The 22,967-nt window shown below is 41.1% G+C and overlaps 1 protein-coding gene across 6 annotated transcripts in view; it reads left to right on the top strand.

Annotated features, from left to right (window-relative positions):
- LOC147153061 (IQ motif and SEC7 domain-containing protein 1-like) overlaps nt 1-22,967 on the top strand; it is a 111,226-nt gene that overhangs the window by 29,335 nt on the left and 58,924 nt on the right. For 3 of the 6 annotated variants that reach the window (XM_086023302.1, XM_086023294.1, XM_086023376.1), the window contains one exon: nt 1-25. This exon is cut by the window's left edge and continues 83 nt beyond it. The exons of 2 other annotated variants lie outside the window; for them this stretch is intronic. In XM_086023302.1, the coding sequence (XP_085879428.1) occupies nt 1-25 (25 nt within the window). Of the gene's footprint in view, nt 26-19,017; nt 20,319-22,967 lie in introns of those variants that run through there. One more of the 6 variants, XM_086023336.1, reaches the window with a different exon arrangement.

Raw genomic sequence — 22,967 nt, 5'->3', positions numbered from 1 at the left:
GCAAGTGGAAGTCTGCTTCCTTTGGGTACGGTAAAATGTAACTTTCATGGTCACTTGTTTGTCCCATGGCCACAGCAGCACGGCACGGCACAGCCGTGAATTCCCCACTGTTGTGCTGTTAACCTCTCAAAGTCACCCCCACCCATGCTCTGGTAATCAGCCTTTGTGTGGCCAATGCGTCACCGGCGAGGACGCCACAGTTTTTTGTTGCGAGGTCCGGGTCGTCACCAGCTGTTCCTCAGCATTTTATGACCCGGCAGATTTAAAGCCGCATCGCTGTTGTTGTGACCAAAGGCACAGCAAGCAGAGCTTATTAAGTTCGGTCTTAATGAAATGTGATGCTCGAATCTACTGTATGTGCCTTCGGCTCTGTTCGCCCGTTAGACCGAGCCGAGTTGTGAGAGAGTCTTGCAGCAAGCGCTGAGATGTAAGCGCAGGCGGCGGCATCAGTGGGACAGACTTAGGGGGCTTCAAAACGCTGGAGATCGTTTTCAAAGACGCCTCCCAAGGCTGCGTGCTTCGTCATCAAACAGCCAGCGACTAATCCATAACCCACTTTTGGCTCGTGCACAGCACAGCCCACAAATAAATCCCGGTGTATAATAGGAGCTTGTTCTATTTTTAAACAGCAGCGTTCAGAAGTTTCTGACGCGTAAGATCATGGGTGGTTTGTTTTTGGTAACACAGCAGCAATGAGGCCTGCTATTTCTGGCACATACTCGTATGTCTTCCTTCTATCTTATAAGCTTCTATTTGTGATTATTTCCAAGTAACTCAGTGTAACCCATTAAGGACGGACGTGCATAACCGCGTTTCTACCACTAAAGCCTGGAGCACTGTTGCGTGTTTCCCCTTTAAAAGCCAGAGAGCGTTTACATCATTCTCGGTCTCTTAGCCAATGAAATGCATCAATGGAATGCATCAGAATATACCATGTGACGGTGTCGTGAATGGTTGGAGGATATCCGGAATTTCTTCGAGGAGTAATGGTGGCAACAGTCAATCACGGGAGCTCTGCTATAAGTCACGGCAGTGATATAGACGACACGCTCGCGGACTTTAAAGCCGCGAAACCATCCAAACCTCTAATTTTGAACAAATCTTTCAACCCGTAATACACTGGCGAAAGAAGCAGTGTACCCTGACAAAATAAGAGTAAAATACTACTACTACTTTGAAAATGTATAAGTGAGAAAAGATTTATGCACATGGATGGAATTTCAATCAAACGCAAAGCAATTTAGAGAGATATTCAACGTGATATATGTTGGTAGACAATGATGATTTCGACGTCTTTGTAAGACAATACAGCATGGTAATTACCACTCGATTTTTTTTTTTCATTAAAAATAGTGCTTCACTTGCATCTTCAATTGATACAGTAAAGATTAATGAACTCTGGACTGTGTGAAAGCCACATGTCTAAGCTCTCAAATTCTTTTGGAATTATGTTTCTATCTGCTACAGGGGCTGAGATACCAATTATTTTGTTGGTGGCGAAAATGTCAGGTTTTCAAGGGTGACTCCAAAGACGACCGTAGGTTTTAGAGAGATGTCTCAGACTTGAATGGGTTAAGCACAGAAATAGTTTATGGTGTTCGAGTGCGTAGACTGTCATTTTAATTAATTAGCTTTTTTTTTCCCCCCCTCTGCAGCCGACGCTCACTGTTTGACCCCACAAGGGTCAACTATACCACGTTAAAATAATGGAAGCAATAAATCTTCCAACAAAGAAAAATAGGCTTTGCCTTAAAGGGAAAATCAACCCAAACATATTATTTAAAGATTATGTTCTATGCATGCCCATTTATATTGCGTTTGTGGAATATGAGTTAAGCAGCAAAATCCACCCCGTCAGACGTGGCCATTTTGTCACTTCTGTCAACTGAAAATGACATCACAAATGCTCAGGGCTCAGGTAACGACCAATCAGGGCTCAGCTTCAGTAAACAGGTGAGCCGTGATTGGTCGTTACCTGAGCAACTGTGATGTCATTTTCAGTCGACAGAAGTGACAAAATGGCCGCCCTCTGAGATGGCTAAAAACGGGTGGATTTTGCTGTTTAATTAACTCATATTCCACAAACGCAATATTAATCAGCATGCCATGTTTACACTAGTGAAGGCGCCAAGAACATATTATTGCAAATAATTTTGGGGGGGTTGACTTTCACTTTAAGCCAATTTAAAAAAAAATGGAAAACAGTGAAACACAACTTGAGACTGGTTGAGCAATGAGGGTACGTGCTAGAAGATAGATACTGCAGTCCTGTAGGTGGAAGTTGCCTGATAATTGAGAAAAAGTGGAAGAGCACATTTGCCCTCTGGCTCCTGTTTTTGTTATTTTTTTATACAGAAAGGCAACCTGGATGGAATGTGTAAAAATGCCAATTTATACAGGCAGTGGAAAATGTCCTCAGATTTTGTGTTTTATACTGTATGCAGCGTGAGTGCAGACATTGTTTATTAGTTTGAGACAGGCCCCTGCCGTTTCCTTAACTTTGACAGACTTGGTTGCAAAGTGATCGAAGGTAGTTGAACCAAATGCTGCAACATTGGCGTGTTGTTCAGAGTTGATGTAATCCCAAGGGGCCGCCTATCGCATTCATTGCTGGCAGTACAGCTGCAAAACTGAAATATTCGAACATTTCCCACAGGGCTGACTTAAAGCTTTACGCCTGTTTTTTTTTGTGTGTGTGCTCCCATGCTGTATCACTTAGCTGATTTTTTTTTCCTATCTACCTTTCGCCTCTCCTGTATCCTAATAGTTGCATTTGATGAGCAGTTGTGCTGCATGGGCACTAGCCTCACGGTGCCGATTCATTTTCTGCGCCAAAGTGTGCTTATTTGAGTGGAGTAGAGTTTTCCAGCGTAATTGTTGAGCCGCTGATCCTGCCGATGTTAAACAAAGCGATAGGTTTGGATTCTTTTATCGTCAAAAATGCGATGCTTCATTTCTGCACTCAACTGGAGAGCTAAAACAAAAATGTTACACAAAGTCCAGATTGATCCTTTTTCCAACCCTGATCATGAAGCAATCGGCATGCTTGACCCAATCTGCACCGATGGGACCAGTAAACAATATGCATCTTTTGTGCGTTGATTTGCCTTTTTTTGCATTTGTCTACCTTTTGCCAAAGTCATAGCGTAAATCCTGCATCCATGTGCTTTTCTCAAAAGAAAAATGCATGTGACCTGCTGAAGCCGGTGCAGGCGTAACGTTATTAGCTGAGGTTATTGTGTTGACCCAGCACCGGTAGAGCTGAAAGCACCGCAAGATTAACGTCAAAGACAATTACCTGATAATCCAGTACGGGCATAGTGCCAGTGCGGAGTAGTGAGTGGCTACAGTTTATTTGAAGGATTATTTCCATACCTGTACTGTGATAATTAGATGAACTGTAGTTTTGGGGGTTATTTATAGCTCAGGACCCTAACTTGGTATTGGAATGCTTTTTGTCCTTCACACATGAAAACACAAAAATTGTCATCTGGCGAAACAAATGATCCTTTAAACATGTACAAAATGTCTCACTTTTCTCCCTGAAACGGAGCAGACTATTTATTTTAATAAAGGCTGTACAGATTCGAGTCTTGTTGTTGTTAAGTATGTTCTCTAATTGGCTTGGGGTTTGTTTCTTGGTGGGGGGGAAAAAAAACCCACTTGAAACAAGTGTTTGAAGAGGACTCCAGCACAAAACATATTGAGATTAAGTGATGTCATTTTTGAATTCCTTTGCACCATGCCGTCATCTGTATATTAATTATATAACTTGCTCTATTTTGGGCGTTCTTAACCACTTCGAGAAGTAGCATATTTTTCGCAGTGTAAATGTTATGTCCAGCAAATTCATCTTGGCTGTCGTCAAAACCAAGTCCAGCTCACTCAAAAAACCCAAGTCCAGCTCACTCAAAAATGAATACATTTCCAAAGTGTTCTCGCTCTCCTTCTCCTTTCTTTCTTCTATTACAGCCCTTTTACTTGTTCTGTGTGTGATCTCAATCAAGGATAATTGTGAAATGATTAATCACTACATTTTGTGAGATTGACAGAGATAAAGGTGAGGTGAGGCATAAATCCCTCTGAGCATTTACGTTCACCTCTGGGAGTCCCTGTGCTAGCACCAAAAGGTCATGAAGCTGCTAATATCGAGCTGCCCTGTTTATTATTTCTGTTCAGGGGTTCTGATTTTCCAACTGACCATTAGTTTGAATCCAAACAAAAAGCTCAATTTGTTTCTGAATAATTCACATGCTTTATGGTGCCCATTATGGAGCGTGACTGTATCAGACCCTTTGATTATCTCCAGGTCGTCTAATAAGACTGCAGAGCCTATTGATTGGAGGAGGCAAAGGAGGCATAAAGGCAGGAATGATATATGTATACAAGCCCCAATTCCAATGATGTTAAAAGCTTCTCAACTCATGGTCAGTTGAATACACGACAAAGACGTTTAATTTTTTTTTTTTTTTTTTTTTTTTGCAAATACTAACTCATTTTGAATTTGATGCCGGCAACACGTTCCATGTTTACCACTTTGTTACACCACCTTTCCTTTTAACAACACTCAATTTGCATACTGAGTGAACTAATTGTTCTTTGTAGGTGGAATTTGATGACATTCTTGCTTGATGTACAACTTCTGTTTCTCAACAGTCTGGGTATCTGTTATTTTGAGCTTCATAAAGCGCCACTAATTTACAATGGCAAACAGATCTGGATTGCTGGCACGTCAGTCTAGGACTGGTAACTCTTTTACCACACTATTGTAATATGTGAAGAAAGTTGCTTGGCATTGTCTTGCTGAAATTAGCAGGGACAACCATGAAAAAGACATTGATTGGATGGCAGCATATATTGTTGCTCTGAAACCAGTATGTACCTTTCGGCATTAACCCATTAAGGATGGGTGTGCATAACCGTCTTTCTACCCTTAAAGCCTGGAGAGCATATATATCATTTTCTTTTTTTTTTTTTATCCAATTTTTGTTCTCTTAACCAATGAAATACATCACAATATACACGTGACGGTGTCGTGAGCCCGCAGAGGATGTTGTGGAATTCTTTCGAGGCAGAATGGCGGACGCCATCGATGGCGGGAGCTTTGAAATTAGTAACTGCAGTGGTATAGACGAAGCGCTTGTGGACTTTGAACCAATAGAACCAGTCAAACGTGATACATGGTTTAGACATATGTTTGTAGACAGTCACAATATCGACGTCTTTGTAACAAAAGAGAGGATGGTAATTACCACTCGATTTTCAAAATTAAAAAGTGTTTTTCTTACACTGACACTTTATTTTTACATCTTCGATTGAAGCAGTAAAGATGAATAAACTCGGCCCTGTGTGCAAGCCACATGTCTAAGGTCTCAAAATCTTTTGGAATTATGTTTCTGTCTGCTACAGCGGCTGAGATACTAATTATTTTGTAGGTGTTGAATTTCTGGGAAAACTTCAGGTTTTCAAGGGTAATTCCAACGATGACCTTAGGTTTTGGGGAGCTGTTGAGCCAGGCGCTTTAGGCTTTAATGGGTTAAAGGTGCCTTCCCAGATGTGCAAGTTACTCGTGGCATGAGTACAAACACCACCCGCAAACTATCACAGATGCTGTCTTTGGAACTTTGCTCTGATAACAATCCGAATTGTCCTTTTCCTCTTTTGCCCGGAGTACGTGACGTCCATGATAACATTTGAACTGTGGACTCGTCAGACCACAGCACCCTTTTCCACCTTTCCACCTGTCCATCTCAGATGAGCTTGAGCCCAGAAAGGCCATTCTGTGGTGTTTCTGGGTTTTGTTGATACATTTTCTTTCTATCTTCAATATTTGAGGCCCAGCTCCAAATCTGAAGTGTGATGATGCATTCCGCATACCAAGAGATTCTGGACAATTCCATGCTTCCAACTTTGGTGGAAAAGTTTGCAGCTGGCCCCTCCCGCTTTCAACACCAAAAATGGTGCGTTGAATTTACTCAATTATATTCCGTTCAGTGGTAGAGCACAATAAAATCATCAGGATCCAGATACATTTTTAAGATGTAGTCTACTTTTTACGGAGTAGTCTACTTAAAAAATGTATCTGTATCCGGATGATTATATTTTGTGAGTCCACTTGACGAGATAAAATTGAGTCAATTCAACAAAAACCTTTTTGTGAATATGACTGTGCACCAGTGCACAAAGTCTGGTGTGTATGAACTTGACTATGCCGCACAGAGTCCTTCCCTCGCCCTGATAGAACACCTTTGGGATTAATTAGAGCAGCGACTAAGAGATTCAGACCTTCTTGTGTGTGATCAGTGCGTGATCGTACAAATGCGCTTCTGGAAGAACGGTCCAAAATTCCCATAAACACAATCCTACTTACTGTACACTTAACACAAATGATACAAATGTTGAGGTGAGAAGAATTCTAAACGTGAACAAATATGAGGTTGGCTATTGTGTTCATCTTCACACATTCCACTGTATTGCACTTGTTCATGGCCATGAGATTTGGCGGTAGTTCGCTGTTTTTTTTCCCAGTTCTACTGTTATTTACCGTTTTGACATTACTTGCATGTAGCAACAAACACTCTGTCGTGTGGATGACTGAAAAAGGAAAGATAAAAGGCCTTTCTATTTTGTTTGAATTCAGTCTTTATTCATCCTTTTTATTTACTGCTGTTGCCTGTTGATGTTTTGACTCCTCCAGATAGGAACTCGCAAACGTTTTAATAGACCAGTAAAAGAGAGGCTCGACTGCCAAAATGTGTTGGGAGTGTCGTTAAAAGCCTTTAGTTGTCTTTGCAGCTTCTGTTTCATCATTCTTTTCCAGTTAATTACAGGGCCTATTGGAACACAGTTTTGATTGCAGAGTAGAAGCGGTCATGTGGCTCTTGAGAAGTTGATTTGGCTCAGTAAAACAGAAGAATGTGGCTCTCTCGCTGCCCTCCCCTATGCTGAGTTTTGTTGCTGAGCCTTTGGCCAAGAGACAAAGGCAGGGGTGTCTATATTTCCTGTCTGCTCTTCCTGTGCCTCCATTGTTTTGCATTCGGAATTCTGCGGTGCACATTAATGGTTTTTGAAGGCTCATGATGTCACAAGATAATGATGCTCGGGCAGTATTTACCACAATTGTTGGTTTCGTTTGTATTTTATTGCTCAATTGAAACAATTCTGCTTGTTAAAGGGCACTTATGTTGTTAATATTGAGGTTCACCTATAATGATTTGCATGTATAAAACTCTTTCATCATCTTTGATGATTTTTTTAAATGCTTCTGACATGAATGGGGGAGAAAAAAAATGCTAATTACACAATGAAAACAACATGATATCATCTCTGCGAACTTGAGTGACTTTCCTGAAAACAGGAGTTCGGAACATTCAGAGAGATTCTTGCACCACATTAGAAATGTTATGTTGTAACAATTAATGCTAAAAAATAAACATATCATTGATTTAAAAAAAACCCATATACATCCATTGGCATGACGATCATCATGCTGTTTATTTACAGAGGTGGGCATTTTACTCAATTTTGCTGGTTCGTCATTTGTCATCCGTTAGCGTCCTGGGTACGAGTCCGCCGATCAGTTCATCATTTTTCGCGACACACCGAATTGTAATCGTCCGTCAGAAGTCCGCTGATCTGTCGGTCTGTCGATCCGTCCCGCCAGCCCCACCCCGCCCAAAAAACACCACCAGCAAAGCGGGTGACAAGTGGTCCGTCACTGAAGGACACAGTTAGTGATGATTACACCGACGGACGAAAATCACTTCCGTCAGTGTTTAGTCCGTCATTTTTAAAAGTATCCCATCATTTGTCAGCAAAACAGGCGTCCGTTAGTGACTGTCATTCTGACGGAATGCCCATCTCTGCTTATTTATATTAGTGGGCAAGTTTATTTGGGTTTGGCTTTTGCGGGTCGGAAAAAAGGCCGACATTTTTGCAAGCATATGATGGGGACTGCTACATAGATTTCTCTTTGGATTTTGGGGGAAAAGATTTAAACACTTTCATTCAAGTGAAAACTCTTATTCTGAAAAAAGAACCAGCCTCAACAAGGGGTGGTAAGAGAATAACGTGGCAAAAAATGGTTTGATTTTGAAAAGCCAACAGCTGGGAGTGTGTGTGCAAGCACAGCGTCTTAACTTGAGGACATCTTAAGTCAAATTAGTTCAACATCATCATAGCTTCGGGATGAGGTTATTGAGTCCATTTGCTTCCAACGAACAAGCTTGCGGCACGCAGTAAAACGAGACATCAGCTACTTTGACGAAATGATGTATAATGTGGTCAAGAACAAATACGTGCAGTCTGGCACCAGAGCACAGGTGTTACATTTCCACACAAAATCATGTGTGACATCAATGTGATCCTTGAGCCCTTCGCTTGTTAGATGCTCTGCCCATCCTTCGGAAAACATGTCGGCGCACCCTTTTCTCTCTCGACCTGCGTTTTGCTTTCACTCTGTTATGCGTTGACACTTTGCCGGGTAAATGAGCTATAGTGAGAGATTAGTGATACTGTGTGACTCTTGGCACATCTTATTCTTTCATCAGCTCTCTGCCCCAGTAATATCAGGCAAACAGGCCTTGGAGCGCTTCAAATCTATCTATCTGATAGGGTGCATTTGCAATTCCATAGCTCGGCATCAGGCCTCATATCAAGATGGGGGGCGGAGTGATGGCGGGGCTGTTTTTCGGGGAGTTGCGAGGTGACGGAGCAAGGATTTGTGCACATGTTTCCAGTCAGAAAAAAAGATCGGAGAGTATGTGATGGCTATTCTCAGCTGCTTTATACCACTCAAGTGGAGGATTTTGCCCGTGTGTGCCGGCAAGATATTAACAAGACAATGCTGTAGGTCTCATCCACTTGTGTGTGGGGGGAGAACTGTGCAAATCTGCCATGATAGTCAGATTATGGGACAACTGGGATTAGATGGAGATAATAGAATGGGACCTAATTTGGGAGATATATAGGCAAGCATTTATTACATCTTTGAAATAGAATAATTTCGCAATCCAATCACACTCTCATTCACCGCTGACCCAGGATTTGCATTTAGAGAAACTGTTGCCTTTGGGAATGAGGAAAATTAAATAGTTGGCTAAGTATTTTCCCTGGATGCATCAATCAAATGTTGACAGCGGAACATCAAATTTTGTCAACAATCTTATTCGGGGTAAACCGACCCCATGATAAAACCTTTCCACTAGGCAAAAGTGTGTTTTTGCTGCCATTCAGAGTGTAAATTCAAAAGAACAAAAACATGTAAAGAACAATATGTTAACTTTAGTCACCTGCATCTTTGATGACACAACAAATGATGTGTGTCAGACTATTACCAGATAATTTTAGACTATCAGACTATGAATACTACACAAACCAGCATGGACATTTCCATTCTTGCGGTCATCCATTTGTGAAGACCGGCAACAGCGCACGCTTCAGGTCCCTTCATAATTGGCAAACTCTGCTTTTCCACATCACATTCACAGCGTTTGTGTCTCACCTCGTGTCGACCACGTTTAATATTTACGATTGTTGGCACGGTTTTCCGAGCAGAGCGGGGTGGAAAAATCACTTGTAACACACGCAGAATCATTTTTAGAAGTGATAATCGAGGCTTTGCTGACTTTGTTTGCGGGGGGGAATTGAAAGTGGCAAAATGGTATGTGTGTTACTTTAGATGATCTCTCAAGAGATATGCAAAAGTCTTGTGAGAGTTGCTGAAGCTTTGTGAGGTGTGGCAGTCCGGGTTAACTGAGTTTTTGTGTGAATTTGATAATGGCGTGTTTTACTAGTTTTAGGGCAGTGCACGGGCCTCAAACTGACTCTCATCATTGCGATTAATGGCGACCCTCGGTTCAAATGTTTCCAACGTGGATAAATCACTGGTATTGCAACTTATAAGTGGGCATCATGTCTTAGATTACAATTGTCAGCGCAATTGGCTCTTTCCTTGTCGTATGCAAAAAGAATGTGAAAATGATTCAATTCAGTTTGTCTGTTTCTGTCATGAGTTTCTTTTAAAAAAAAGTCGCTCGACGGGTCAGAAAAGTCTCAGTTAGTACATGGGCGACTTTTGCAAACTAGCTTGTTCCTGCCATGCTGTTAGTGGAAGCAGTGCTTGATAAAAATAGAATTTATTTGAATTAAATTTGGCCAAACTCCTTTCTGATTAACAGATCATGACTATCTAGGTTGAAAAAATAATAATAATTCCTGTGGTTTTTAGGGGTGCACATGACAGTTACTGGATGTTGAATTGGTATTCGCATTACGAGGGGGTTCTTTGGAAAATGTGTTCCCTGTAAGGGGTCCCTGGAGTCAAAAAGTTTGAAATCCCCTGATTGTTTGCTTCCACTGTTCCTCTGTACTGTATATCAATATGATGATGTTGTATTGTCACCATGTCTTGAAGTAATGAAGACACTAATTGGCAGAGATGCAGAGTAGAGCTGCACAATATTGGAAAAACGTGATACGGAAAGCGTGTCTGTCCTTACATTCTGTCGAACCGCCCCCTGCCGCCCATTAAAAAAAAAAAAAAAAAAAAAAAACGTGCACTCATAAGCATTATTTAAAGATCATTAGCTGGCTAATTTCTATTGCACATCAATAGCATTTAACTGCAACACAAGACCGTCGTGATGTGGTGAAGGTGCCAATGCAAGCCAGAGGACATCAGGAGAATATTTAAGATTGAGTAAAAACACCATATTGTTGTGTTTTATCGCAAAACTTTTGCATTTCAACGCAAGGCGTTTTCAGTTTTTATAAAATAATTATTGCAAATTAACGCAAGGTTACTTTGAGAGGAAGCAAAGACTTTCACTTCCGTCTCATTTAAATGTATACGTTGGTAGATATTTTTACGGTCTAATGATGACCCACGCAAGGACATACTTTGCATGCAAAGGGATAAGGTACTAAATGTTAACAGTTAGTCAACAAAACAAAATGTCTATCCCGGATTACACACACAAGTCAGGAGGGGGTGTTTCTAAATGGCTTCCTGACTCCTGTGGCATTATTCATGGTATTACATGTGTTGACCCACTAGAGGACAGAATATGCACGTGCAATGTGACTACTGGGATGCACAAGAAAAGCATTGTGCAGGCAATTAATGAAGGCGGCTCCATAGAAGAGAACATGCAGTGGTCTTGCCTTTTAAAAGAACCCAACACAACACGTTCAGTCGGTACTTGATCCGGTTAGGGACAAATAGAGGGACGGACGAAAACCCACTTCCGTCCTTGCTTAGTCCGTCCTTTTTAAAACACTTCTCGTCCTCTGTCTCTCCTTTCACAAAATGGGCGGACCCTTCCGTCCATGGGACGGAATGCCCAGCTCTGACTATAGCGATGTCGATATTATTGCGATATTTAACATGTACCTAAAGAAATTGTGTTTTTATTATCTACTGAAAGAATTACATTTTTTTTCATGCAGCAAAATAAGCAAGCGCAATGTTTTCTTAGCTAATTAATTTTGATTCTCCTAGATAATGTTCAACTATTGGGTGGCGATGCGCATTTAAGTGTTCATCTGACTGGTCAAATTCAGATAAAAAGCATAAAATTCCTGAAGAAAATCATGCATGAATTTACGCGATGAATATTGCATAGGCCATTATCGCACTATCCATATTTTTTTTAATATATTGTGCAGCCCTAATGCAGAGGAAAGTCTTGCTGTTGACATGCTCGTTTTTCTCAAAAAGAAGCTGGAGCTTGCAGTTTCTTTGTTTTGTTTATTAGATTTTCAATCATGGCTTGTGCATTTCAATGTGAAGGTGTTTAGCACAAAGTTTATCTTCCTATCCGTCCGCCATTCTCTGCTGCCGTTTTACTTGAATGCCCTAATTTCCCCCCCCCCCCCCCCTCCAATGCCAGAGTGGCAGTTAAGAGAAGAAAGTAAATAGTGTAAATCCACTTTAGATTATCCGGTGCTAACGAGACGAAGGCGGTGGTGTGACAGTGTACGGTGATCACTGGTAATCTGCTGAAAGATGCAACCACGACTGATGATGACAAATGAGGCACGCACACTCATAAGGCCCTTGAGCCAATGTGGTCGAGCCTCACGGGTCAGACTTCCTTTAAACCCTAAATGGACGTTGTTTCCTGTTGAAAATTGTGACTGGCAGCACACATGTATCTCTGCAACCTTGTCGGACTGAGTTTTTATTCGGATCCCTGGAAATTTCCAACCCTTTGAAAATGGAGACCAGGGGGAATATGACAATAATCCTTGATTGGTCGTTACTTGATGGGGATGACAATAACACACACGCATGCTGTGTGTGTGAACTCTGTGTGTTGGCTCCTCATCGAAAAGTCTTATCTTCAGCAATCTAAGTCTCAGCATAGGCCTGAGGGGGGCCAAGATATGGTTCTTTCTCTACGTGACAGTTAATAGCGATGAGACAGCTCTTTGTTTGGGAGGCTTTGAATGTCTCGTCTGTCTTTGCTCTCGTGTTTAACGGCTCGAGGCCAAGTCGACAACAGCAGAGAACCTTCGCACTGTGCCCTCTATGCAGCAAGGTTCAGAGTTGCGGCGTCTCGTTTTTACAAAGAATACCGGTAGGATGACAACAAAACCTCTTGCGTTTCATCTCAATGGAGATATTGAACATCCCTAATAATAATAATAATAATAATAATAATAATCATACTTTTGAGCAAATTAAATAATCTAAATCTCTGTTCTAGATCATCTCAAATGTGTTTGATGGGTTTAAACTGAAGATATGTTGTATGCCTTTAGAGGCCTATCAGTGAGCACTGGGGCATAGTCATAACCTTCTCCAAACTGTTTCCACAAAGTGATACGAATCACACAGTTGTACCAAAGAATACCAAATAATCAATATTCGGGGAGAATTTAACTGGTCTAAACCAACTGTAGATTTATTCATACCTTAATAATGAAATATAACTCAGTAATTTGGCTCTATAATGTATTGATTGCACACATTGGTTTAAAAAAAAAAAACAGTGGTAATGTTTATTTACTGTCTGCAAAGTGTAACTGATGAATATGTTTTACAATGACAACGACTCTGCAGAGGTGATGCACTGCCACCTTGTGGAATCTCACAGCACACCATTGATCAAAAATAAAGTATGCAGACTGACAGGTGAAATCTGGGCCTATTTAATTGAACATAAAACTGATAAACCTGCTGGAACCCATGACTTATTCTGTTTTATGAATAGCACAGGTGGATACACATGTTTATTGCACCACCTTGCCATCTTATGGAATTGATGCATTTAATTGTTCTGTCTGTAGATCAGTGTTTCTCAACTTTTATTAACCCAAGGAACACCTTTCACATCGGGAAAAAAAAAATCACAGCACGCCACTTAGCAAAAATGATTCAAAAATGATTCACAAAAACTACATAAAAAGGTTACCCGGTAATTTGTAACTTCCATCATTTAGTGGAAGAGCATTTCATTGTTCTGCCTGTTACTGCACGTGGCATAGAATGATTAACCCCCATAAAGTAAAATTAGGGCTAGACCGTTTATCGGCCGGGCCAATTATCGGTACCGATATTTGGCTTTTTGACGAATATCGGCATCGGCCTTCTTTAAAACTGCTGGCCGATATTAAAATCTATTTAAAACTGTGGAAATTAAAACAAAGATATGTGAAAGTTTTACATTTCTGTCATTTTGAAATTTTCATTTACTCATGGAGCTACTATTTAAGTTTTCCTTTAGCCTTTTTAAGACTATACAATTCTGGGTGCTCCCTAAACTTTTTGTTAGATTTTTATAACAGAGATGTATACTGTCAAAAATTTCTTGTAACAATGATTTTTAAAAAATCTCCATGATGCAAACCTGAAACATTGTTCAATAAACACGTTTAAAGACGTTACAAAAAAGTTAAGAGTACATTGTTCTTTACATTTTGATGCCAATATTTTCCTTTTCACTGAAAATGAATATCGGCTCCAAATATCGGTTATCGGCCTCCGTGACTACTAATAATCGGTCTCGGCCCTGAACAAAGCATATCGGTCTTTCTCTAGTCAAAATGAATGACATTGGGTAATTTCCCGCGGCACACCTGAACATCTCTCACATCTCACATCTCGCACACTGGTTGAGAATCAATCACTGCTATGGATGACAGATACAGTTTCAATTTATAAATAATTTCCAGGCAGATTAAGTGGATAAACTGTATATTTTCCCACCTCACTCCTGATAATCCTTCCAACCAGGGTTCAATGGCACCCTGTTGGGGAATCAGTGCTCTATACATAGGGCTCTAGTCTCCTGAGCGTGTGGCAGGCCCCCTATAAAGCAGCCTGGGAGAAGAAAAGGCGTGCGAGTCAGACTATTCCAGCAAGACTCTTGTTCATATACACTGAGCAGAGGTATGATTGTCACACTGCAGCGTGTCTTGTCTCGGCTTGATAAGAAAGATCCCGGAGAGCGGCCTGACCCCAAACAAGAAATCAGGTGTCAGATTGTACAGAACTTGCTCTTTGGTGGCCAATCAGATGTGTTAAAGCAATTCAAAAGAGTCTGGCCACCACTCGAGCCACTTTATACCACATCCTGCTTGGGGTCACTGCCTATTCTTGGTGACATTGAGCAAAAAAACGACATCACGGACTGGTTGGCGATCATTCACAGGGCGAGGAACTGTGAACGATGCACTCAGTGGGAATTAATCCAAAACCATCTGCACAAAAATGATTTGAACCAATTACCTGCTAAGATTATTTTTGTTTATTATGAGTTTTAAAGACATTCATGAATTTGCTTCTGACATTTAACCCATCACAGTAGTTTTAAGTCAATCTTAAAAAGACACATTTTGTATTGTTCAGTGACAGAATGAAGAATGATGTATCATTGAAACTAGATGGGATTGAAATTCAACGGGTAACAGAAGCATGATTGACGAATACCTTAGTTGAAAGTCACATTTCAACTATCCAGAAAAAGGAAAGATAGCGGAAGCCGTAGCGGTGTTACGTAAAGTAAAATATACATTAAAAAAATATTTTGACATTGTATAACATAATGATTGTCCCATACTTGACCTACTGTGTAAAAATCTGGCGATAAATATGCAAAACTTACAACCTATATTTTTATTACAGAAAAACAGAAAATGAGTGCCCAGTCACCCATTATTTATAAAATATAAGGTACCCAAATGCCATAATTTAGTAGATTTCAAAATATTAGTGTACAAATCAAATAAAAATATCTTTCCTAAAAATATTCAAATGAAGTTTGGAAAAAGAATAAGCAACTACAATCTGAAAGACATTAATTATTTCAAATTGCAATATTTCGAACCAAAATGATGGAAAGTCGTAGTGAAAGGTGTGAAGTTATGCAACCTAAATCAAAAACAAAAGTTATGTATAAAAGGCTTATCAAATCAAGATTCTTAAATAATCATTACAAATCATTATAAAAGACAGTGATTTGCAGAATAGGTTGAAAAGCTCAACTGTTCAGTAACATAGAATAAACTGAAACAAATTAACAATTATAGATCTACAAATTAAAACACAGAACACAGAATTGCAGTTGAAATTATCTGCAGTAACAAAAATACAGCACAAACTGCTAATAAAAGGGTCAATGTCTGAGACATTAATATCAATAGGATAGGGGCGGAGCCAGAACGTGGCTCATGGGTGTGCCTGGAAAAATCAGGGTGGGCCTGAATATTTCCCTCACTGAGCACAATCCTCCTATCCTGACACATCGCATATTCAAATAAAATTAAAAGTTCAGATCCTCCTTAGACAACCACATTTATGCCATTCTTAATATTCAATACAATAAAAAAAAAACCACAACGAAACACAAATTCAAAAATAATTTCATAATAGTTTACAAAAAAATTGAAAAGTATATCTTTTTTCATGAATCTCAGATTGGCAGTCTGTCAATCTGTGTGGGCCTGGACACACCCAGGCCCACTCATAGCTCCGCCTTTGCAATAGGAGCTCACAGTAAAGGCTGAAATTAGTCAGTCTCATCATATCTCGAGGTAGATGCACTTTAACAATAGTCACACTCACACAATAGAACCTTGTCAAATCTCAAGTCAACATGTAGAGCATGAAGTGCGGTAACAATTTATTACAGTAAAAAAGACAATCCAAACAAAGACAGGCTACTACAACTACTGCAATTCAAATTATTTTCAAATTAAACAGTCACAGCATAAAACGAAGATAAAACAAGAAGTATATCAAAAATAGTCAGGAGATAACAATACTGTAACTGAAATCAATTCACTTGTAAACAAATTTGTCCACCATAGCAGCGCTATGCACTTCCAGAAGCAAGGAAAGCACTGATGAAACACTTTCGGTTATGTCCATCACAACTCAAGTCTTTCCCTTTTCTCCATAACAGCACCAGCAGCCACAAAGTTCACAGAAAGCTTTATCTGACTTTATCTGGCTTCACCCACGGACAATGAGTTCCCAGACCTTGTTGTAACTGCGTTTCATTTTCTTTGCAGTCTTCTTACTTTCCTCAGAGTCCTCCATTTTCATTAATTCATCGCTAAAACGCGTCGCTAAAATGCTTGTTTTTGGTAGGCGTATCTTCAAAAACAACAATTGCCCGCATGCGTGCCCGGCTGTTTGATTAACAGCATACCCCTGCCTCTCACAGTCTCGCACGCAGTCCGCCCAAACACCAATAACCCCCCCCTAACACACACACACACACACACACACACACACAGCCCGAGACCCGCCCCCATAATAGCTTCCACTGTGTGTTGTCTGCTCTCAGAACACAGGCGTTTAATAGAAAACAAGATTTTAGACGCACGTTTGAAAATTGGTGCCTGCCGATCAGACATGCGGAACAGCGAGTCAATTTGCGGGACGCATCAAAAATCATTAAAATGCGGGACAGTCGCGCGCAAATCGGGACATATGGTCACCCTAGGCCAGACCTGCAACAATTCAGATGCCGGAGGTGCCCGTGTGAGGTGTACTATATTCAGGCTTTTTTTGTTTTGTTTTTTGTTTTCTAAATAATACCCTCTAAAGTTGATTTGAACATTTGACGACAAGCGAAATTTCATTCAACAGATGGTAGAAAATCAGCTCGGAAATAATTTGCAGTTCGAGGTCTGCGCTGGTGCTTTTGTGTTTGGTGCATGTGGTACATACAGTAGGTGAGACCCAAATGTATTTGGTGCAGCACAAACAGATGTGCAGCCTGTCAGCCCCCATATTATATGGCCGGTGAGATTAAAGCAAGCATATGGTGAGTGAGGACGGTGCACATGAGGCCAATGTACGTACTGTATGTGATACATGGACGTAAAAAGGTCACCCAGCTTCATGCCCAGGTGTGTAGGGCCGGAGTTGGGCAGAAAATATGCCGAGATGATGAATTTAACCACACAAGCGTCTTCTGAACACGTGTGCACGCCTGCGGATGCCTCAGAGCTTGAGCTTTAGTGTTGAAAGGTGTTTGAGGTAAACCGTGAATGTACGGCACTTTGTCGATTCGAAGCAGCACCTTAGCTCACTGCTACGCGTGTGTGTGCCCCGACTGCTAACTCATCGAGCTCACGGTACCTTGTGTGAGCCCCCCCCCCCCCCCTTCAGACTTCCACCGCAGACAAATACACTACCTTGCTGGACAGGTTCTGTGACATGCAACGTTTCACTAGCTCTACAGATGATAAATGTTAACAGAACATGCATGTAAGATATACTGATAGCTTAGAGATGGCCATTTGGCTAAATTTACTCGATTGATTACACTGGTCAACACATTGTCCTATTTTTACTTCATATAATAATTCGTAATATTTATGAGTTTGTTAGGTTCAGCAACAGGTGGAATTTTTAGCTATGAATTACAAATCAATTCATCTCACGCAAGCTTTTATACATCAAACTTAAAGTGGAAGTCAACCCATTTTTTAAGAATATGTTCTATGCAGGCCCAGTGGTTGAAACACAGCATTCTGATTAACATTGTGTTTGTGGAATATGAGTTAAGCAGCAAAATCCACCAGTTTTTAGCCATCTCGGGGGGCGGCCATTTTGTCACTCCTGTCAACTGAAAATGACATCACACACCCTCAGGGCTCAGATAACGACCAGTCATAGCTCAGCTTCAGTAAACAGGTGAGCCGTGATTGGTTGTTACCTGAGCCCTGAGCAACCGTGATGTCATTTGCAGTCAACAGACGTGACAAAATGGCCGCCTCATGATGGCTAAAAACAGGTGGATAACTCTTATTCTACAAACACAGTATTTATCAGAATGCCTTGTTTCAACTAGTGGGCCTGAATAGAACATATTCTTGAAAAATACATGTTTGTGTTGACTTCCTCTTTAGTGCTAGAAAAAAAAATCTGAATCAAAAATATGTTCATCGGCACATGAACCCATCTCTGGTTAAAATTTGCTGTTGATCAATGGTATGGGTAAAAAGTATACTATATATGAAAAAAAACAATTAAATCGATTACAGATACAATTAAATGGATTTAAAGATAAAGAATAAGTCAAACATAACTATCAAGAGGAAAAATACCATTCAAAATATCTGGTAGTAAAACCAAATGTCCTCTGTTTCCTCGCATGTAACGGCGCAAAGCTAACGTCATAATGTAGCCTCTGCCGGCAGCACGCAGAAGGCCGGGGTCGGGGTTTGCTTCTTGATTTAGTTTTTGTTTAATTGATATTTTATTGAGTGCAATTTCTCTTGGTATTCATCAGGTGTCAGTCTATTGATTCTTAATTATTGCTGAGCCTTAATATCGAATCATATTTCACCAACTAATGACGGATGATTGGGCCGGACACTATCTGCACTGATCGGGAACATTCATGTCAACATAATCTGCCTACAATTAGCTCCGGGATGAACAGAGAGAGTCTTTTGTTTGATAGAGTTCGCCAAGGTGTGTGGATGCATTGTTTGTCAAACAGCTATGAAATCATATCCCGACGACACATTTATGCAGATGTGTTCGGATGCGCACGCGCAGCCCATCAGAGCATGTCAGAGCTAGAGGGATCAACGCCCTTCCTTGATAATTAGAAGGAACACAAGCGGTGTAATTGCGCTACAATGACATACGCGTACAATTAGCCACTGCACAGGTTCATTAAGAAAACAGCGAAGGTCCGACATTGCGAGTTGCTGTCTCGGTTTCAACACTCTACAACACTGACAAAGCAGAAGGACTATGAGCCCGCCCCTGATGAAACGCACCCTTCTGAGACTGTATGTTTGGATGCGTAACTGTCTCTTACACGGTTTTCTCCATAGAGACATTTGTCCGCCTGCCTGCTGCAAATACATTGCTGGCGTCAAAACGAAGACGTAAAGCTAAGATACATGGCATACATATTTTGTACTTATGAATACTGTTGCCCGAAATATCTCAAACTTGACATTTCAGTATTGCTTTACCTTGTTTGCATTCAATTCTCATTGTCAACGGTTACCGGCTGTTCATTTGTTTTGGTTTTTTGCTGTGTATTCATCATTAACGGTCTCCATGAAGCATTTTTCCATCTGTCTTGAGTGGTTTGGACAGCCTTGTCTATTGTGGACGACACCCCGGAGAAAGTGCACCGCTTTGCCAACCGACATTGGAGAGGGGTGCGGGGTGTGTGTGGATAGTCTGCGAGGAGATGAGAAATGGGAGAAAGGGAAAGAACAGAGAGAGGAGCGAAAACAAAATGGGATGCTGAAGAGAGAGAAGGCATGATAATGAGCCCTACCTCTGACACATCCTCCTGTTTCTATGGAGACCAAGGAGCCAATCCAGCGGCCTTGAAGAGGACCGTACTACTGAGAGCATATAAGAAGGTGGAGAGGGGCGTACGCCGATGCGTGCAGAGGCAAATACGTCTTCCTGCAGTTGTCCCGCAGGTTGTCAAGCTGCCGCCTCCCTGGGCGCTTTCTCGCATCATCCAACATCATTTAAAGCCGCGCTCCGGTCAGGCTATGACAGTCTACAACCCACCGCTCCCGCGCCAGCATCACTAGATCTTTAGCCCCCACCCACCCCCGGGCAGCCTCTTGGATGCTCCTCGTTACATCACACACACTGCTCCCTGGCAGCCTGCGTTTGTGACCGGGCGAGCGAGAGGGAGAGCGAACGCGAGTGATCCCGTCCCACCGTTGAGTCCCGTCGACCAGCACGCAGGCAGGATGGACAAACCGAGCGTGTGGCGAGCCGTGGTGAGCAGCACGGATCCCCGGCGAATGAGAGACGGCGGATCCCACCCCAGCAGACCGGGATCCGCCATCGGATACAGGCTGTATGACATGTGAGTAGCGCCGTATTCAGTGGTCCGCATGGCCAGACGGTTCCCGCCGCCTGGCGTGGCGGCGCTCATTCATGGAGGCAAGAGGCGGGTGGGCTGGAGTGGAAGCCGTCCTCCGTGTGTAGTGGCCGTGCTGAGTCACGTATGGCATCCAGACCTTGTTCTGTCCTCTCACGTTCTCCCTCGGCGCTTGGTAAACAACCTTTCTTTTCTTGGGGAGGGACATCAAGGTGGAACATACTGTATGCTTCTGTAAGTGAGAAACAAAGATAGAGGAATAAATGACACCACATGTGGTGACAATATTTTTTTGTTAGCATGACTGCTGTAATCAGAGTCATGCGGGCGAATGTTGATAGAGTGTCGGGTTGCTGCGGAAAATGAGTTATTTGTCGATGGATGTTCCTTTCACCTTGTCTCTGTATGTACGTATGTATATACTGTAGGCATGTGTGTGTGTGTGTGTATATATATATATATATATATATATATATATATATATATATATATATATATATATATATATATATATATATATATATATATATATATATATATACACACATCCATACATTATCCATAACGCTTCGCGGGGAGTGCTGGTGCCTATTCCAGCTGTCTTCGGGCAGTAGGCGGGGGACACCCTGAATTGGTTGCCAGCCAATCGCAGGGTACACAGAGACAAACAAACATCCGCACTCACAATCACACCTAGGGGCAATTTAGAGAGTCCAATCAACTTACCACGCATGAAGCCGGAGCTGGGATCGAACCCGCGACCTCTGAACTGTGAGGCGGACGTGCTAACCAGTCCACAGTTCCGCTTATATATATATATATATATATATATATATATTTATATATATTTATATATATATATATTTATATATATTTATATATATATATATATTTATATATATATATATATTTATATATATATATATATTTATATATATGTATATGTGTATATGTATATATATATATTTATATATATGTATATGTGTATATGTATATATATATATATGTATATGTGTATATATATGTGTATATGTATATGTGTATATATATGTGTATATGTATGTATGTATGTATGTATGTATGTATGTATGTATGTATGTTCTCCAGGTCCAAAAATCTTGTGTTCACAATGATGTGTTTTTTGGAGTTTGGCGAGGTGTGATGGTTGCTTGTACCAGTGTAAAAAGAAATGAAGCACTGTGCTACCTTCTTTACCTTCATGGAAATTGCTTTCCATGCAGTGTGCCACTCGCATCTGTGTGAACTGCCTGATTCCTCAACAGCCATGTCATGTATGTGACTATTTGCAAATGTTCACACTGGTACTTACTAGCTTGTGCATAATGTGGAGCTAGATTACTCTTGCCTTTCATGTCGCAATCTACAAGTAATAGCATATGTTAGATGGGAATCAGTCATCTAAATGAAAACAAGACCTTCATGGGTCTCCATTGAGTCCTTCACAGTTAATGCAGTTTGCTGGTTGAAATCTCCCTGCTTTTCATGCGTGCGGTCATGCAGACGATCAAATTCCCTCAGTAACTAGACTTTAATTGCATGCTCGATTAGAAAATGACCACTACCAGTCCTCATTTTTAATATTTCCACAAAGCATGACAGTACAAGTTATTAGCTTACAGTAACTCATAAACAACTGTTTTCCATTGAAATTTTCATTCATTCATTTTCATTTCATTCGATTTCAAATAGGATAGATGGAAAAAAAGAGAATTATTTTCTCTGTCTTAAGTCTAACTTTCCACCTTGAGATTAAAACATGGCAATCCCCTTTCATTGGTAAAATTTGTGCGTCACCTTGCGATCAAAAAGGAAGTTGCTTGCTCAGTAACATTCAGCTGTGCTGGACATCGTCTCTCGTGTGACATTTATTATGTTAGGGTGAAAACTCAACGAAACAAGACAAACTTTTCGTCCTTTCATTTCGGTGATAGCAACCTCCTGTGCATTGTGCTCTTCCGCCACCTACAGGACTGGATGGGAATAATTCTTGAATGAATTTACGACTTTCCAGTTCTACAACCGTGTGTGACTTATTTGACCCTGGCCGAGGCCAGTGCTCTTGTGAGTTGTTTTTGCTTGCATTTGGTCCCAACTGAAACCCTAAAAGAGGGTCATGTCCAGGCAGGCGTCAGCAATGTGCAAATTGGTGACTTTGTATAGTATCTGCTTCTTTTGTTACAGGACAAGGGACATATGCTGCTAATGTGTTTGCTTGCGCTTCCAGCTGCGGGGCTCTCTGTGTCTGGCCAGTAGTCCTTTTAATGAGGAACAGAAGCAACGGAGCCTGTTCCGTTCTAAATGTCATTTCATGTTCACCGGCCCGCTCCTGTGGAATTCTAATGGTCAGCCTACAACACTTGGGAGGCGAAGAGCAGAAGTCTCGGACTTATCTGAATGCTGTCTCTCTGCCTTTAAGCATGGTTCACTAGTCCATTTAAGGCGGACGTTTGCTTGCGTTGAATACTGTAATATGTTTTGGCAACACCATTGTGTATACTGTCGTTTGTTGCGCTGTAAATGGACACTAGGTGTGCAAGGTGAGGTGTACAAACCTTTGCAAAAAGTTAGCACACCAGGTGCAAGACTCCTATGATTTTAAAATAGATGGAGTGG

This window comes from Filicampus tigris, chromosome 1, assembly GCF_054856515.1.
Source record: "Filicampus tigris isolate MCC_2025a chromosome 1, RoL_Ftig_1.0, whole genome shotgun sequence".
In the NCBI taxonomy this organism is placed as follows: Eukaryota; Metazoa; Chordata; class Actinopteri; order Syngnathiformes; family Syngnathidae; genus Filicampus; species Filicampus tigris.
Note: the sequence above shows the minus strand (reverse complement) of the source record. Positions and strands in the feature narration are given on the sequence as shown.